The sequence below is a fragment of the Eurosta solidaginis genome, chromosome 4 (assembly GCF_040869045.1).
Source record: "Eurosta solidaginis isolate ZX-2024a chromosome 4, ASM4086904v1, whole genome shotgun sequence".
Taxonomy (NCBI): domain Eukaryota; kingdom Metazoa; phylum Arthropoda; class Insecta; order Diptera; family Tephritidae; genus Eurosta; species Eurosta solidaginis.
Window position 1 is genome coordinate 31,711,187 of NC_090322.1, and position 20,822 is coordinate 31,732,008.

The 20,822-nt window shown below is 36.2% G+C and overlaps 1 protein-coding gene across 2 annotated transcripts in view; it reads left to right on the forward strand.

Moving 5' to 3' along the window:
- The window catches only part of Vsx1 (Visual system homeobox 1), a 101,303-nt gene that overhangs the window by 53,807 nt on the left and 26,674 nt on the right, over positions 1-20,822 (forward strand). For both annotated transcript variants that reach the window (XM_067781127.1, XM_067781126.1), the window contains exon 3: positions 6,693-7,495. In XM_067781127.1, coding sequence (XP_067637228.1) covers positions 6,693-7,495 — 803 coding nt within the window. The remainder of the gene's footprint in view (positions 1-6,692; positions 7,496-20,822) is intronic.

Genomic DNA, 20,822 nt, shown 5'->3' on the forward strand with positions numbered 1-20,822 from the left:
TTAAAAAGTTTTTTTTTGTTTTTTTTTTTACTTTTATATTATTTTATTTTGCTTAATGTAATTTTTTTAAGTTATTTTGTCTTATTTGTTTAACGCCTCTTCAGTTTTAGTTCCTCTTTTATAGATATTCCATTAATGAATTTTTATCATCACTAAAATCAGTTAGGAGACATCGCCCTACATATTTTTTCATATTTCGCTTAAATTTTTATTTTCAAAACATGATTGGCTCAAATTGAAATACAATAACCTTAATCTGCTCAAATTTACCAGATAATAAAGAGGAAAACACATTGCGCTTAACCGAAAATCAAATTAGGATCAGAATGCACAAAAGACGCACCACTCACAATTGCCTGTAACGCCTTGATGCCTTATCAGCATAACAATAGATGATAACAACAACAAAAAAGAACACGTTTTCAACATAATTTGATGCGACTGTTATGTTTGTATGTTTATTTTTATTTTGGTGTATTTGTGTATGAATCTGCTAAAACCACTTAACACCCTAATTGTCACAACAAAATATAAAATACAATAAAAAATCAGCAATGACAGAGTAGTACAAAGTACAACAACAATAAGCATTGAAAACCCGTTGTTAACAACTTCGCAGAACTCCAATTTGCTGCTTTTTTTTTGCCCAATTTTCAATTCGTTCAAATATGCGAAACGGTAACTTAACCCTTCGTGCCACAGCAGCGCACATTTCTTTTACACACACACACATACACATCTTTACTCTTTCATACACAATAATCATTGCTTGTCAATCTACTTTTAGTTGAATGGCTTTTAAAAAAAATATTTGTCAAACGTGCAAAAATTCGTTGACATTTGCCGTACTCTTTCGTACTAATCATAGTACAACCGAAATCACACACATCAATCACTCACTCACTCTTCTGTGATTTTGCTTCAAATGGCTAGCGGTTTTAATGTTTTATCGCATGCGAGAAAGCTCTTTCCTTGAGAGTAAAACGATTGAAATTGTGTGTGTGCGTGTGTGTTATCAATAAGCATGTGTTTGTTGAGCATTTTTTACTGCTCGAGTATGAGAACATACATCTTACACTCCAAAGCACCCAGTAGGAAAATTTGTTTTTACCCATATTTTGCTATCATATTAAGATTAGTAAAACCGTTCGTATAACATTCTGAAACCCAAATTGCTTAGTGATAATTACAAAGAACTCTGAGTGCTCTTCTGGTGTAGTACTCTATGATTGCCTTCTGGGATTGTGCATGCCAGCTAGAAAGCAAAACGCGAACACCGCCAACCTACATTCTTTCCCCCCAATAGGCGTACAAATTTCCAGTGCTTTACAAGCACTTAGGCAAGCAAAGACCGGAGAGTTTCTGCATAAAGATTTTTTGAATCCAAGCATTTTCATTAATTTCATAAAGAGAACTTTAGTTCCTAATCGACTACTCAATCCAATGTACCAATAACAGATCTTCGTTGTGTTTTGCGATGGATGTTGCTGTTTCCTAAATCCATCTATCCAGAGTTTACGGTTCGTATAGCAACAGGAGACTGCGATCGTTGGTTTGGATTTATCTGAAAACTTTTTAAAAACTGTTTTTATAAAATATACTGCTACACAAGATTTGTTCTTCGGAATCATAATTTTACCAGAGCGGCGATAGGTCCCACTCTCCAGAGACAGAGGTTAGGTGATTATAGTTCATCAAGCCTTAGGTTCAAAATTGTAGGAATAGAATTATGGAAAAGAAAATAGTTTATTTCGCCACTCTACTTACGGAGGTCGACTTGTTTAGAGTTTTTTGTATTTCCTGGTAAGAAATTAAGTCCACAGCATTACTCTAACACATCTTATTTATAGGGTTTAAGATATTATGACCATGACGAAAAATGGAACTGAAGATGGCATAACGCAGAACTTAATTTAACCAGGGATGACGGAAAACAACCTTTCAATCAAACGATGACTCACTTTTAAAATTAATCTTTGAAGCTTAGCGAGCCATAAATAACAGCGGAGCTACCGCCTAGCCCCCTCTACCCAAAATACACACTCTTTTTGTTAAATTTTGTAAGTTCATTAAGATCAAGCTAACTGAACTAACCGTACACGTATAAGGACGAGTAGCAGGCTATAAAAGTTTCACTTAGAACATTGCTGGGAAAGACACATACATATGTGCAGCAGATCAATAATGAGCTGGCGTCAGTTATGACACACACAACGGGTGAAATAAGAAAACTAGAGAAATTTGTAGCGGTTCATGAGCCAGTTCCTAGGCACCTCTGAATCGTCGAACCGCTACGATTAAGATTTTCAACCTGTTTATACTAAATAGTAAAATAATTACCGTTGACGGTGCGGTTCGGTTTGCAGCCTGGTATGAACTGCTGGGACTTATGAGTTGAGCTGGAATATGAGGTGCTGTTCTTGTTGTAGCGATAAAGACACTACTTGAGGGTTCTTGGGGAATGTTATCCATGTTAATGGTCCTTTGCCGGATATAAATCCGTTACGTACCGGTAACAAGCACCGTTAAGGTTAATTAACCTTATAGGCTATTCCGCTCCTCCATGAGGAACTTAGGGTAGCCAGACCCTCGGCTGCTTAAGCAACAGGATTAGTCACGGGTAGGTGAGGTTGACAGTTGGGTTGGCGAAGCTTTCAATTGCGCTGGCATCCACTTGAAAGGATTGCGCTACACAACCCCTCGAATTAATTGGGTATTTTAGTCGCCTTTTACGACAGGCGTACGTGCCGTGGGTATATTCTAAGCCCCCTTGCCCGCTGGAGGTTGAAATGTAAAATCTTTTGACCGTTTTAAGAATGTGTGCGTGCACGTCATGTAAAATACACACTGTTTCTCATTTTTCCAATTGGGTAACTTTAGAGTTGCATATCAAATATTTTTGTGTGTTTATTTTGGAGATATGCAAACTCATCGCAAATTTGAACAAAATGTCAAATTGTTGGTATCTTAAGACTTCAACGGCATTCAAAGACAACACAACATATGCACACGTTTCCTCCAATCCAAATAGGGGCGCATTCTATTGTGACAGTCAGCTGGAAAAAAGGTGTTGCAGAGAGACATTTTTTATGCGAATTTTTTTTAATTTTTCTTTATTTGTAAAAATTTTTGGCAGTGAAAACATGCTTTTGTGCAGGCAAAGTGATTTTATTGTTTTTTTTTTCCTTTCATGCGGGAAATAGGGCTCAACTTACCACAGGCTTAGAGGTCTTTCATGTGTGGAGTGCATAGAAATGTGGAGAAAAAAATGGGCGAGCGTGTTGGCATGCCAGTCAAACAGGCAGACGGCAGACAGTATAGAAAATAGTTTAAGTAAATTACAAATTTACCTTTTCAAAAAAAAATAATAATAATAATATTAAGAGATGTGTGTTTGTACCCTTTACGGTATTTAATGCCAATTATGGCATGTGAAATCGGATATGGGCATATGTATGTACGAATATGGTATGCCAGGAAGGATTGTATGTTGGGTTTATTGTTATTGTTTTGGCATTATCGAGGGATTACGATTGTAGGATGTACGAAAAGTAAAAATGATTTCGATTGAAGTGGGCGATTTGTGTATATGAATTTAATACAAATTTCCTACGCCTTCACCTTTTGTTGTGAAATTAAGTGGAATCCTTTTGGAGCGAAGTGAAAGTGATTTGACGATTGTTTGGCGATTAGTGTTGGGAATGAGTTATAAAGAAAGAAAAAAGGTTTTCTTCTGACAAATGTGACATATGAGTGTTGTAAGAAGGGATTAAATGGAAAAGTATGTACAAATAATTGATTAAAGGGTTTAACTTAAGTGGGTTATTTGAATAGCAGCGGTCGGGAGTGAATGAAAAAACTACCGACGGCTCGACTACATCATTCAATCAAAGATTGCAGTCGGAGAGCAGCAGGAAGTTGAGATTAACTCATCTACCTAAGGCAAAAGTTACTTTTCGATTACAAAGTTTCCTTTCGTTGCAGGGCTCTATTTCCTCCTTAAATTGAGTAACAGAGGATCAGGTTTCTCTGACATGACCAACTAGATCTCACGTTTATCAATCAAGAGTGAGCAAGAGAGATTAAGAACTCTATAAATTACTAGCCCAGAAAAGTTGATCAACCTTTACGAATTGAGGTCGTCACGTCATGGAGTCTTTATCTCAAAAAAAACAAGTAAGGAAAGCTAAGTTCGGGTGTAACCGAACATTACATACTCAGCTGAGAGCTTTGGAGACAAAATAAGGGAAAATCACCATTTAGCAAAATGAACCTAGGGTAACCCTGGAATGTGTTTGTATGACATGTGTATCAAATGAAAGGTGTTAATGATTATTTAAAACGTAGTGGGCCTTAGTTCTATAGTTGGAAGCCTTTTCGAGATATCGCAATAAGGGTGGACCAGGGGTGACTCCAGAATGTGTTTGTACGATATGGGTATCAAATTAAAAGTATTAATGAGGGTTTTAAAAGGGAGTAGCCCTTAGTTATATATGTGAAGGCGTTTTCGAGATATCGACCAAAATGTGGACCAGGGTGACCCAGAACATCTTTAGTCGGGTACCGCTAATTTATTTATATATGTCATACCACGAACAGTATTCCTGCAAAGATTCCAAGGGCTTTTGATTTCGCCCTGCAGAACTTTTTCATTTTCTTCTACTTAATATGGTAGGTGTCACACCCATTTTACAAAGTATTTTCTAAAGTTATATTTTGCGTCAAAAAACCAATACAATTACCATGTTTCATCTCTTTTTTCATATTTGGTACAGAATTATGGCATTTTTTTCATTTTTCGTAATTTTCGATATCGGAAAAGTGGGCGTGGTCATAGTCGGATTTCGGCCATATTTTATACCAAGATAAAGTGACTTCAGATAAGTAATACAAACCAAGTAAACTAAGTTTAGTTAAGATATATCGTTTTTTGCGCAAGTTATCGTGTTAACGGCCGAGCGGAAGGACAGACGGTCGACTGTGTATAAAAACTGGGCGTGGCTTCAACCGAATTCGCCCATTTTCACAGAAAACAGTTATCGTCATAGAATCTACCAAATTTCACAAGGATTGGTAAATTTTTGTTCGACTTATGGCATTCAAAGTATTCTAGACGCATTAAATGAAAAAGGGCGGAGTTACGCCCATTTTGAAATTTTCTTTTATCTTTGTATTTAGTTGCACCATATCATTACTGGAGTCGAATGTTGACATAATTTACTTTTATACTGTAAAGATATTAAATTTTTGTTAAAATTTGACTTCAAAAATTTTTTTTTTAAAGTGGGCGTGTTCGTCATCCGATTTCGCTAATTTTTATTTAGCACACATATAGTAATAGGAGTAACGTGCCTACCAAATTTCATCATGATATCTTCACGACTGCCAAATTACAGCTTGCAAAACTCTTAAATTACCTTCTTTTAAAAGTGGGCGGTACCACGCCCATTGTCAAACATTTTTCTAATTTTCTATTTTGCGTCATAAGATCGCACCTACCAAGTTTCATCGCTTTATCCGTCTTTGGTAATGAATTATTGCACTTTTTCGGTTTTTCGAAAATAGCGATCTGAGATGAGTGCCCAGGAACCTACATACCAAATTTCATTAAGCTACCTCAAAATTTACTCAAGTTATCGTGTTTACAGACGGACTAAATGAATTTCTTTTTTTTGACCCAGATCATTTTGATATATAGAAGTCTATATCTATCTCGATTAGTTTATGCCGTTACGGATTACCGTTATGCGAACAAAGTTAATATACTCTGTGAGCTCTGCTCAGCTGAGTATAAAAATTGTCTAGGGTAGCCTGAAGTTTAAGAGACCAATCATGATTTTAACATCGTAACAGGGCCAGCACTTACATTTCTTTCGCGGAATGGGTAAAAAAGAACCAAAAAAAGTCTGAATAGTCACAAAATAATAATCCTTACAACGTCAAGAGAGTGTGAGTGGTGACAATAGCTGAAGCTTATTGAACATTTGCCATAAATATGCTCCGATTGACCCAAGACACATAGAATCTTAAGCCACTTCTTGCTCTTAAGCAAATTCTCCCCCTTGTTTAAAAGCTATTATTGTGGCTGTCTTTTGATGTTTGCTATGGCCCTTGAGCTTACTAACCTTGCGCTGGTTTCAAAGTGCTGGTCGAAATAGCAAATGGCATTGTGAATTTCTTCGGCGCGAATGAATAGCTTATAAGTATACTAGTATACTAGATAGCGATGAACGTTTTTGTTGTCCATACTTTAGTCTTAGTCCTAATACAGACGAACAAGCGCATCACTTTGTACTTCATTCAAATATTCGTGTGCGGTAGATGGAGAAGGCTAAGAGCACACCACGGCGGCCCATTTGTATGGCGCATTACTTGATTACTCTGACGAAAGGTCAATACATTTCTATTTTAGCAGAGCCTGTGATCGGAAGTATCCCTATCAAGAAGCCCTCTTGCAAATTTCTCATACCCTCTTGGAAAACAATATCTAGTCTTTCAGGATACAGCCATCACTGACTCTAAAAGAAGCTCAGCTACAGTTATGTTCTTTTAACTATCATCAGTTAACTTTCTCTTGCTCTCATGCGCTATATCTCTGTCTTAACTTATATGCTCCTCTATTAATATCAAACATTTATTCCAATCACAAATGTAAATTAAACAATTTTTGTTTTCATTTTCTCCATTTTTAGAGCAAGCCGCGCGTGGTGCCCAAGACTATTCGAATAGCCTGACCAATAACAACAACAACGATGACACACACTCGCCCAGCAAAGCGAATTCAAGTAATGGCAGCAACGCCTCACAGCTGTCCACAACGAATGGCAACCATACAAGTAACAACAACGTTAATGCATCATCCAATGGAGGCAACACAACGAATAATACCAACAATAATGGCAGCAGCAGTAACGGCAATGGCCATAACAATACCAACACATCACCTACATCACGCCCTACACTCTCACCCGCCGAGCATGCTGCTGCTGCATTGGCACATCATGCTGCTGCCGCAGCTGTAGCACATCATGCACATACACATCATCATCAACATGGCCACCATGCGCATCATGCACACACACATGCACATCATGGTCATCATCATTTACCTGCACATCATCTTCCGGCACACGCGCATCATCCACATGCACATCATCCGCATGCTCACCATCATCCACACGAGGCATTTCTGAATGGTGCTGCTGCAGCGGCAGCAGCAGCCGCAGCCATCGGAAGTGGTATGGCAGGTGCCGGAAGTGTTGTGGGCGCACCTAATGGTTTACTCGGACATGGTGGTGATCCTAGCGCGCTGTTAGGTGGTGCGGCGGGCGGTATGAGTAGTAAAAAGAAGAATAAACGACGTCACGGGCGTACTATATTTACGAGCAATCAGTTAGAGGAATTGGAGAAAGCATTCAAGGAGGCGCACTATCCGGATGTTAGCGCACGTGAATTGCTTTCGATGAAAACCGGCTTGGCTGAGGATCGCATACAGGTGAGTTGTGTGCTGTGCTGGACTTTTTATGTTACACATTGGTTGGCCAAATGTAATGTTGGTGATTTTTTTTTTTTTCTTTTTACTACCTTATATTTTATCTGCACTTTGTTACTTCTTTTATATTTATTGTGATAGATATGCTTGCACCTACCTGTAATTTAATTTGCTTGTGTGCTGAATGTGAGTTGGTTGACATTTCTGTGTGTCGTTTGTTCGGCAATCAATACAAGTAGTAAATTGCGTAGGAAATTTTATTACCCAATAAAGTGCTTTATTGGATTTTTGTTAGCTCACGTGCTTGCAGTGTTGCATTAGATAGTCATAGATTTTTGTAAAAGTGCACTCAATATGAAATAGCAATTTTATGTGCGCTGCAGTGGTTAGGGAATCTGAAACGAATAGAAAAGATAAAAATTGTTAAAAATAATGCAATTTAAATTTAAACCTTTTACTTATAATAAAATATCTAAATGCATAGCTGTTGCAGAATCATTCCGTTTACATGCAATTGTATAATATAATTACACTTAAATATGTACATAAATGCTTTACATAAGCACCTTCGCAGACTTTTCTTCTCTCATCGTGCTTCAGTCCTCACTCACACACTCTTCTTCTCCCTATATAATTTGTATATCCCTTCTACTACCCTAGGCTTAACAAATCTTTTGAAAAGTACACTGGATACATATGCGCATACATCAGTAAATCTCAACAATTGCCTCTTAAAAAAATTTAATTATTTGACAAATACCCATCTCAACATTGCAAGCGTCATTAGTATGATTGCGCTATAAATCAAAAAGATGAAAAACAATTGACATGTGTCAAACGTAATGCACAAATAACTCTTAAGCAGTTACGACATATTCTAAAAGTGTCGAAAGAAGTGTTGAAGTATTGACAGTTGCAATAGCTTTTGCAAATTTTTTTTTTGTTTGTTAAATTTTTCCAAAAATCTTGTTTGTCCTTTGCCGCGTTTGAATTTGAAGAATTGTTCGTTGTGATAATTACATTTGCGCATTACTTTGCAGTTTTTGTTTTTAACGCGTGATTTATTAATATAAAAACACTTCAAATGGTGTTTTAAGCAAAGACTTTGCATAAAAAATACGCTAAATCCTTTCAGATTTTGTTGAAAGCGAGTGGCAATCATATTTATGATCATATTAAAAAAAAAAAAAGCATGGCATGGTAAGGGTACTTGGTTTAACCTATTGAAGGAGCATTCAAAGGTCTGACGTTTTCATGGAAGCGCTGTTCCCATAAAATTTTGTCAACCCATACAAGCGCAATATCTTTCGAGTCGTCTGTTTGTCTAATATAATTACTATATTATTTGTTTTCTCACCACTTCAGCTTTGATCATTTTATCTTTCATTTATTTCACTAGCCATTGCGTGCGCTTTTAATTCTCAACTGGTTTGTGAAATATTTTCAAGACATAGCTAAGGTTTACTAACGCAAATCGTGGCAGCCAATACCTCAGCACCATAAGTACGTTTCTTCAACTGAACACATTCGAAGGTGTAATAAGCGTCTCACATCACTCGTTCTTCTAAAAAGAACAAATAAGTTATAATGATAATGATATCGCACGTTTTATTGTAAGATAATTCAAACAAATTTTAATTTTTTTATATTTTATGATACACTAAGATAACCAACTGACGACAGATTATGCTGACATATATAGAATACTCAAAAAGACCAAAACAGGAAGAGAGATTGGGAGAAAGGGATAGGCATTCTAAGAGTAGGGAAGGCACTGAGAGAAAAATGGTTACCGCATTGAAATAGAAAGAAATGGAAACACATTGATATTGAGCCAGGTGGAATGGAAGTGTAAGGGAGAGGAAAGTTATACCATAACAGTTAGATCCCAATAAAATTTCTCCAATAAGTCATCCGTAAGTAAGGTGAGCATGACGTTGTTTACATTCTTTTATACAAAAGGCGACATCTATGAAGAAAATAAATTAGATTTATGGAAGCACAATAATATATATCATATAATATCACCATTGCAAAACCGAAACTATCTGCAAAAACTCCATTCAACATTTCTGTGGTTTGTTTGTCAGAAATCGAAAAATTATCCAGACTGAATTACCCAGAAAGCACCGTCGAGCTTTCAAGCTATATATTATAAGCTTCTTATAATACCTTAATGCCAATCGGGGTTTTTCGCCTTTCGTAACAAATGTCATGCTTACTTAGAGCTCAGGGTTTCTTTTATTTCTTTCACTAGTATCGAAGCTGAATCACCGTATTTTCTTAAAATATCTTAAAATGTGACCCCTTTTTTTTGTTGCAATAGCAGTCCGCCCTGCGTAGATGAGTGTTGGGCACACCTATGTTTTAGTAGTAGTAGTAGTAGTGATTTATTTATTTTCTTTCAACTAGTAATTACAAAAGTAAAGCAAAATTAATGAAACTATAAATATATAAAAATAAATAAAGGTTCCAGACAATAACAATAAATGCTGTGTGTCTTAATATCACTTATAACTAAACAACTCATTTAGGAAAATTCGTTGAAAATAAGTTCTCTATACTTAAGGCAATTTCTTATATAAACAAAGAGTAAATTATAGTTATAACCCTTAAAGATATTTACCACCTTCTGCAAAATCTAAAACTTTCTCACCAACCATTTAAACCGTGTGGGTTTATATATAGGACATATCCCAATGAAGTGATAGGTGTCTTCAGCTACACATAAATAGCACATAGAACAGTTTTTGGAAAAAAAAAAACATTTTTAAAAAATCGAGCCTTAAGATTTAGCAAGCCACCCCTTGCTAGGAAAATCAGACTTACGCAGAATACTCATCGTTAAAATAGTACATAGGGAGCAAGTCGGAGTAAAAATCATGTGACGACTGAAAAGAACTATCGGCATAGTCTGCAAACTCTTTTTGAATCAATTTCTCTAGCAAAATTGGTATGCTCATATTAAGCGATGCGGAAGAAAAGTCAGACAGAGGCACATGTCGACACTTTCATAAACGTTTCTCCACTTTTTGACCCAGTACGACCCTTGTCTCACTGTTTCCTCTGCTACAACTCGGGGCAGTCTATTTGCTGACAAACTTAAACAGCGCGCAATATAAAGCATGTGAATGCGTAAGGTGTGACTGAATAGCGACGATAAACCTGATTCAAGGTGTAACATATAGTTTGGTGGATTAGCTAGTAGAAAATTAACTTTTTTAAAAAGAAGCGAAGAAGTTGTTTCTCTACGCATTCAAACTTATCAACACCCCAGACTTGCGCACAATAAAAAATAATGGACCTACATGCTGCCTCGAAAATGTTCATCTTATTTGAGGTACAAATGCGAGGGTTATTTAAGTATTTTGACCAGGAAGTATTTATCGCTGTTTTAAAATAGCTATGGGAGGGGAACATTTTTTTTAAATATATATAATTACGTAAAAAAGCAAGAAAAATTAAAAATTTGTACAAATCCGTTGTGTGATAAGAAATTACTATGTAGATTAGTATTATATACTTCATTACAGTCAATAAAAAAAACGTCCCCCCCCCCCCCCTTGTAACCACGCATGACTGAACACTACTATTTTAGATTTAGCCAGGGCCCGAATTACGTATTCCGTGAACTGAACACTCGTCTCTTAAAAGTACTTATTTGGTATTACGTGATACGTGAACGAATAGCTGCAATCGAAATTCGGTATTATGTGTTCAGTGAACGTACACAACAAATCGTAAACGTCAAAAAATTTCATACGATAGCAAAAAGACGTTCGAGTGCATTAAAAATTGGTTGTAGTTTGAAAATTAAACGAATTAATTTATAGTTCTTACGTTTTAAATTTGTTTTTAAAAAAGTAAAGTGATATTAGCACAACTAAAAAGGAAAATTTTATCAAACATTAAAAGGAAAATTTCGAGTTTAATAATGTAAGTAAATAAATATAAAATTAGTTAAAAGTATTTATAATATAAAATGTTTGTTTCCCCAAAGGACGCATCTAAATAAGCTTAATTATAAGCAAAAGGAGATGATGGGAGAATTTATGCAGCAGCACCCCAACCTGGCCAAAAACATCATACCAAATTGTGCCCAAGGAAAGGCGACATCTCAACGATTGTGGGAGGATCTATCTAAAAAACTTAACGCTGTAGGCCCACCTATGAAAGATGCAAAAATGTGGAGAAAGGTAAATCAAACAACCGATCGGAACACACATCTTTTGGTATGATAATTTGTAATTCTGTGATATTTATAATTTGTAGGTATATGCTGACCAAAAATACCAAGCGAAGCGAAAACTAACTTTTAACCCGAGCTCAAAGTCTCGGACTGGTGGTGGACCATACGAGGAGAAATTGATAACATCAGCGGAGGAAAATATCATTGAAGCAAGAGGAGGAACTCTCTTCCACCTCTTTTTTATATTTATTATTAATTGTGCACTCATCACTAGAATTACCTGTGTTAATTTCTTTGTAAGCAATTCTTTTCCCCTTTTTTCCTTTTAAAAGTTGCTTAGGAATTTATTCCACAATGTAAATAAATAATTTTTCTTATTTACAATCAGAATATGACATTTAACTGTCAAAGTATCTATTACAAATCACCATTCAATCTATTACTGCCTGTCATAAATTACGATACGTTACTGAACGTACCTCATAATACCAATATTGCCATTCGTACGATCAGTCACGTAATCTTTATTCGTACGATTGCCATTTCGATCACGGAATATGTAATTCGAGCCCAGGTTAACTCTCAAACCCCACTGCGTACTATACACGTAAAGCTCATTTATCATTTTCTGTAAGACAGTGGTAGAGTCTGCTAAAAGAACGATATCGTCGGCGTACATAAGTACTTTTACTGTTGTGTCAGCAACCTTTACACCACCGGAGAGACTGCCATTTAAATCGTTGATTTATAACGAGAACAGAGTTGGACTCAGCAAACAACCTTGTCGTACACCGTGGTTAACAGTAAACGGATCTGAAAGCACTCCATCCATCCATACCTGACTGGCTGTTTCTTCATAAATGGAGCGCAAAACCTCTATAATGTGCCTGGAGAGGTCGAGCTGAGCTAACTTATCGAAAAGTATATTCCGTGGAACTGTGTCAAAAGCACATGAAAAATCAACAAAAAAGGCGAAAGTTTTCTTCTTTGCACCAAAGTTTAACTGCACTATACTAGTTAAATTGCACAAATTGTCCATTGTAGAACAGCCTTTACGGAAACCCGCCTGGAATTCAGAAGTTATATTGTTACAATCAAGCCAAGCATTGATGCGGCTCAGAAGCAAACCAGCTAAAATTTTGCATATTGAATAAAGCAGGGATAGCCCACTGTAATTGGATGGAAGATCGCGATCACCCTTTTTGAAAAGGGCAACTATGATAGAGTTACGAAACGATTGAGGAATTTGCTTCTTTAAAAATATTATGTTGAACAAAGCAAGAAGCTCAGTTAAGAGACACTATGGTGCGTACTTGTAAAAGTCATAACAGATACGATCTTGATCGGGAGCCTTGTTGTCTTTTAAACCTTTGAGAACCAGCCGCAGCTCACGTGGCTTAAAAGGAGCATCGAGAAAGGGTCGGTCACCGAAGGCAACGCCCAGCACATGCAAGGAACTTCATTTGTATCCGACAGCAGAATCTAAAAATAGTTGTAAAAATCGCTCAACGCCAAATTGGCAGTCACACTGAGGACGGTTTTTTAACGAGTTAGCATTCTTTCTATCTTTTAAACGCATCTGCTGGCAGAAGTCATTTGTAATCAGTCGCGTTTGACTGCTATGTATTTTATCACCTTGTTTTTGGAACAGTCAGTAGGGCGAGAGAATCTCGAATATAGATGCATGAGTGCAAAATAATTATTTTTCTTTTACTGCTTGAACGTCAGCACTAATCTGGAAAACTTTAGATACACTTTAGTCCATACACTCTGCTTTCGGATTGGGAATGATTTTTTCCACTTTTTTCTTCTTTCTGCAACATAAACGAGGTGTCAGAGGTCTGAAAAAGTAGAAATGATTTAAAATATTATTAGGTACTTGAAAACTGGATAGTATTTATGTATGTATATATATGGTTCTTACATAAACCCACTTATCTTGAAAAGTTTTTAACAGAAGATTTTCTATATCATTTCGCAGCTCTATCAACTAATTTCATCGCGGACAGTTTTAAGCTTACTTCGTTTTAGGTAGTTCTTAACCGGTTCTATTTCGGGAAGCTCCCTGTGGATAAGCGATTATCTTTAATCAATATTTTGAAGTTTTTTTGGTTCTTAATTTTAGGATACTTACCTCAGATTGGCAGCCGTCATTGTATTAAAGTTGTGTGTTCGCTTATAAATATATATATATATATTAGGCCGGGTCGATTTGTGGGGAGGCAAAAAAAATCGCCCATTGCTCTGTGAAAATCATATTCTAGGGATCAAAATAAGAAAGTTTGCCGAAGGAACCAAACCTCTAAAACGAATTCTGATGTGATGTGATGGTGTTCGGTTGTAGGGGCAAATTTTGAAAAATCCCACTTTAAATGCCTATGTTTTTTCTTTTTGGAGTTTATTTTTCTCTTTAGAAATTTATTTAGTCAGAACATATGTAAATGAAAAAATGAATTTAACTTAGTAATAGAAAATAAATTTAAAAAAATTATTAGAAATTAGCGTTTTTACAACCCCCTTTTAAAAACCAAGGCATCACTGTGATGCATTTGCATGTCGTAAACATAGTTGTGTGGGTTTTTTATTCAACCGTTTTTAAAAATGAAGGTATCACTGTGACACAATTGCAGATCGTAAAATTGCTTGTGTTGTTTTTTTTAAGCCACCACAAGACACAGCAGGTAGAATTGAAATTGCCCCTACCCAAAAGTTCGACCCAAAGGGGGGGACATCAGAATTCGTTTTAGAGGTATGGTTCCTTCGGCAAAGTTTATTATTTTGATCCCTAGAATACGATTTTCACAGAGCAATGATCGACCGCTCTAATATATACACTTGTGCTCAAATACTTACTTAATTGGCGATTAACAGTTTAAACGGTTTTGGCCGTCCGTCCAACAAGGCGTGCCAGTCACTTCTTCTCTCTGCGAACTGGCGCCAATTGGTCACACAAAGGCAGTGTAAATCGTTTTCCACCTGGTCCTTCCAGCGGAGTGGAGACCGCTCTCTTCCTCTGCTTCCATAGGCGGGCCCCGATAGAAAGACTTTCTTAGCCGGAGCGTCGTATTTCATTCGCATAACATGGCCTAGCCAGCGCAGCCGCTGCGTTTTAATTCGCTGGACTATGTTGATGTCTGCGTAAAGCTCGTACAGCTCATCGTTAAATCTACTCCGGTACTCGCCATCGCCAACGCGTAGAGGTCCATAAATCTTTCGAAGCACTTTTCTCTCGAACACTCCCAGAGCCGCTTCATCTGATGTGTTCATGGTCCATGCTTCTGCCCCATATAGCAGGACGGGTACGATAAGCGACTTTTAGAGTATGATTTTCGTTTGCCGAGAGAGGATTGTACTTGTGCTCAAATAAAATTGCAAATTCAATTAAAAACTTATAAATACAGTCACTGTTATCCCTAACGACTGTCTTCTTACAGGGTTTCTCAAGCAATAATGAAACGCACATATATTTTTTGACGAAACCAGGGCTTCCCTGAGCACTTTTGCTAAAAAAAAGGTAGCAGAGAGGTGGATACTACTTGAAAAACGAAATTTTCCCTCAGTGTTTTTTTTTATTGAATTTTTCATTTCTTGTCATCAATCAATACACGTTTTGCTTTTAATTTAATTGCAAGGTACCTACTTACCTCACATTGGCGGCCGTCGTAGTACAGAAGTCTGGCAACACTACGAACTCATTCAGTCTATGTGAGGTCCTCATGGACCGGCCAGTTCAACCTAACCTGTGTCCGCCGTATTACTCGAATTACCCGGGCTCAAGTCTAACATCAACATTCTTCCTTACTTATGTACCTTAGACATCGCTACGTTTTTATTGCGAAGCAAAATAAGTTCGCTTTCACTGAACTTCATCCCTTTAGCAGGTTCCACAAACATACCTATAAGCTTAGCTAATTGAAATTCACAATGGTTGAACAGAGCACATTTTTATTTAAATTAAACTTGAAACTTACCAACGATAGACTAATTATATGTTCAAATTATTTTACATATACATATGTCTAGATATATTAAAATTTGAGAAACGTAATTTTTTGCAACCCTTTTGAAGTACATGTTAATAACTTTATTTCTTTTATTACCGCTCACATATGTACATCATACACTTTTGCTCACACTCTAAATTGCCTCAATATACAGCAGCCATTAACATTTCTACCACAAGTGCTCATATTCAAATTCAATTATAACAAAAATACGCGACATGGCGTCAGATAGCTTGGCACCCATACCTATTCCTACGTAGCAAAGTACTTCTACTACGAAATGAAATAAAAAGTAGAAAATAAGTATACATAAGGCACTCGTCACATAATCAAGTGCGTTGAGTGCCAAAGTAACGCCTTTAAAATTTATATACAATTTGCATGCGTGTTTTTTTGTGTAGTACATAAAAGTGTCCCACTGCGGTGTATTATGCACCATGCGCGCAAAATTGCAAATTAACACACAAGTACAATTGGCAATAATACTTGTAGTATGAATCTGTCAAATAAGCAAGCTTATGAGCGGGTGGGCGCAATTGCATTACAACAGGCACTTCAATTAAATTCGAAATGCCAAACTACTACACAACCATATGTAGATCGCATTTTTTCTTTTTTTTTTTTTTGTGCACTCACTTTTAATTTGCCGCCGCTGTCACAGTATTTGCACAATGCATTTCAGTAACCCTTACCCTTAAAAGGAACACATCACTAGGAAAAAAAATTTAAAAACGAACATGGCAAACCTAATTCTGAAGACGTACGTACCGTATTCAATAGCATAATATCGAAAGCACAGCCATTAAATTTGCACACTCACACTATTGCGTGTAATATTTTTTACTCATACCTATACTTCATACTTGCTTTTTTCATTTTTTGCTATTCTTTCTTCCCTTTTTATTTGCGTTGCATATCTTTGATGGCTTTTCAAGTTTATGCAGGCATACTTTTTTTCTTTTGCAATGTCGTGCAACAACACTTGAAAACTCAAAAACTCATAAGCAGCTAACAAATATGGCTGGCTGCAGTCGAGCAGCAAAATATGAGAGAGCTGCATACATTGTTGTGGCTTTTAAATCGGGCTATTGCGGTTTTTGATTATTTATTTGTATGGTTTTTGTGAGAAAATATGCATGAAAGCTCAAAACTTTCAAAAAGGATTAAATACGAAAGGAAATGCGTGAATGAGACGCAACATATCTGCCCCGTATGAGCAGCTGTTTTCCAAGTAGGTAACTCTTTTTTTGCTGCTTTGCTAAATTGCAATGACTTGGCGTTTTCTTTGGGTTTAGCGCGCTTTTGTTTAATGTACTCTCACATTGGCATTCCTACATTGCGTGCGTCTATTTTCTTTTTTTTTCTTTTTATATCATTTTACTTTAATCCTTTGTGCAATGAGTGGTTTCTTTATTTATTTATTCAATTTTCTGTTTCTGTGCTGCTAAAACTTTCTTTACAAAACTATAAGCATTTTTACGTCGTTCGTTTTTACTGTCTGCCGTACGTCTAGTCATCATACTCGAACGCACAATTTCATTTTCAGAGAGTTGCAGCGTAGTATGGCCGGTATCAGCACGTGTAGTTGAGTTTCTTGCGTCTTCTACATAGAGTTGCATTGTAGTAAACTTAATAATGTGATTTTTTAAAATTATGAGCTTTCACCTTGCTTATCACTTAAAGAGCTTTTTGTATTTTTAAGGGATTTGCGCGTATTTTCTAAGTGATTTGGAATTTAAGCTCATTTTACAAGCTAGCGCATATATTAGCACAATCACTTGTTGTAATTATGTTGCAGTTCATTTGAAACTCAATTTTCCGTTGCTCTTAAATCATACTCCAATAGTTCTACTAATTTGTTTTATTGTTGGAAATTTGGTTTCTTTATACTCAATACCAAGCATTATTTTTAGGTTTTAAGTTTTACCGTTCTGGATACGTTTTCACTGGATTACTTATTATTTGCGTAACTTGTTAGCAATTTTTGCATTTTATTTGAAGTTATTAGATTTTTTTGCTAAAATCGCGTTATCCGCATCGAACTTCGTATATATTTCTTGTGTGAAAAATAGCAGCAGGCAAGTAAATTTTGATATTTCCAGCGGCGTCAATTTCCTGCAAAGAGATTAAGCAATGCTTTGTTGATTTTCCGACAGGGTGGATAAATGATGTATATTGGAAAGATTTTCCGTAATCCCTTGTCAAATTCGTTCAGAAATGGACACTGATGATGGCAGAACGCCGAAACCGGTTTGTCTCAAAACCAAATTTGACAAGGGATGGCAGAAAATCACTAAGCAATGCGTTAGAAGAAACTTTGTTAAATTAACCAGATCAAATATGTGAATTTAAGTTAAAACGAATACAGTAAACAAGAGATAAAGAACACTTGCGCTCAAATAAACTTGCAAATTCCATCCAAAAACCCATCAATACTGTCACTGTTGTGCCCGGTATTTATCCTACTGTGTTCTTACAGTGTCGTTGCTCAAAAGATATTTGTTGGGTTCCAATGAATCGTGATCCAGATACGTATAGAAATTTAACGTGCAAATGCAACAACATATGGATCACATTGTTGTTGCATTTGTATGTTAAATTTTTATCGGTATCTGCATCACGACTCATTGGAAGTCGAGGATTGAGATGCACATATATTTCTTGGCGAAACCAGGGTTCTCCTCTGCACATTTGCTATAAAATCTTTAGAAAAAGATAGCAGAAAGCGTATGATTTTTTTACAGAGCAATAAATATGATCTAAATCGTAGTTCACAATCACGCTTACCTATAATCGTAATTACAGATTCAATGAAAGTTCTCGTCACAGCAGAAGAATTAACTGCGACAATATGTAAAAATTGTTCAGTGATTTTTACTTCTATCGCAGTAAGTTGATATCTGCTTCATAACTTCGACATCTGCCACTATTTAGTCGCAGCGCCATTCCAATATCATTGGCGCCTATCGCCAGAACAGTGATTGGGTCGGTGATAGACATTATTGGGAAATGTTATTGTGAACGCAGATGTCGTCACAGACAGTCAGTCATGGCGATTTCTTCGTAGCTGTTGCCCCAATCTACTGTAAAATATAATGTTTCCAAATTCTAGTCGGTACCAATGAGAAGCGGTTGCAATTATACCTTGTAAATCTCTTTAGCATAAAGCTATAGTAGGGCTGCCAGTTCCCCCTGGGGCAAAACCGGGACACTTTGAAAAATCAAGAAATATACACACCCTCCCCCCCCCCCCCCCCCCCCAACAACAAAATTTTTTTTTCATTTACGCATATAAGTATTATTTTTTATTTGCACAACACAAAAATAAAACCATAAACAAATGATATACCTTCCAGGTACTCTAAAACAGCTAATCGCAACTACAATTCAAAATAAATACTTTTAAAGTGGTTCATATAAATAAGTAGGTCCATATGTACCTATGTATGTATGTTTAAATACTAGGTTTCGTGAATGGAACATTTTTTACATAAGTATAAAAGGATAAAATTAAACAGCTCAGCGGCGAAGATCAGCTGCCTTTTTGTTGTATTTGGTTTTACAAAAAAAGAAGAAATTTCTTTTGAAGTAGACGCCTCTCATAACCTTGATTTGAGCTTGGAACTGCCGATATAATCAAGAATATCTGAGCGTCCACCGTGACCCAATGGCAATAAAACAATCGCAAACTGTGCACAACGATTCATGTTCACTTCTTCCAAGTTTCATAAAAGACCATTTATCTGTGTATGAGAGAAGGAATTAACATTTCATTTTTGGCATTTGCTAAAAGTGATTGAAAGTATTATAAACACATCTATTTTATAAATTTTGTGAGAAAACTTACACAATGAAATCAGAAATACTCAACTTGAAGATACAAATACTTAGCGGAAAACAAAAATAGCTGTAGCTAATTAGGAAGAACACTTTACATCGATAATCGATATATGTGTACTATGCAATGTGCAACTATCTAGCGATGCTAGAATTTTACAATTAAAGTCGGTAATTGGTACTTGTTGGAGTGCATATTATAAGCAATCCAAATAGTTGGTAGATTTCATGGGTCTTTACAATCGATTAGATTTAAAAACTGGGACACCTAAACGAAAACCGGGACATTTTGTGGTTGGACCGGGACACCGGGACAAATGGCCTAAAACCGGGACATGTCCCGGAGAACCTGGACGTCTGGCAGCCCTAAGCAGTAGGGACTTAAAAAAAAATTTTACTACTTCTATAAAAGTGAATTTCACTCACCCCTTCAAATAAGTAAAAGTTGTATTTTCATTGTTGCGTCAAAACTCTTTTGAGCCGCGCATTATAAATGCAGCCGTCTTGCCCTTAGAAATACTACTTTTTGCATAAATTCTCAAGATATTACTACAAAAAAAAAAACATTTTTGGCAAGTCTGCCAACTTCAATTCCTGCAAAAGTATCATTATCTTGCCCTTCATAGCCACTTAGCACCAATCATGCACCGCAACTTTATACCGTTGCAATAAACGCCTACTTTTTGCGTAGTCCTTCATTGATTAGCTACTATTTATTGTATATTTCTTACTACCTTTTATGTGTAGCATATGTAACGGGGTGCATTTTTTTGTTTGCTGAATTTCAAGTATTTCAAACAAAAAAGAGCAAATGCACTCAACAGCATGTTCAAATTTTTATTTTCACATATTTATCACATATAAAAAAATTGCAGGAAATAGACTTGCGGAGCAAAGTATTTTAAGGCGTACAATTACAATTGCCAATATGTGTTTATGCTTTGTGGAAATGCCGCTTTGCTCTTTTTGAGTACATTTAATGCATTTATGATTGCGAAAACCGCAATTATTGCAGCAAATACTTGAAAGTATAATGTGCATATTTTTTTAAGATTTCCTGTGACAAAAATTTACTTTGTCGCTCATGAAACTTTTTTCTTTTTGAAGCAAAAGAGAGAATTAAAAAAAATACTAAGTGCAAAAATGCCACAGCGGCTATTCCTATTGCAAAATTGCACTAGGGATATGAGGTTTGTGCATGCCAAGAAATTAACTTTTTATGCAGTCATTCTCATTTGGTATTTCAATGTAACTAAGCAATTTTAGCGTACACATTTCCTTCCGCTATTACATCTTTTTT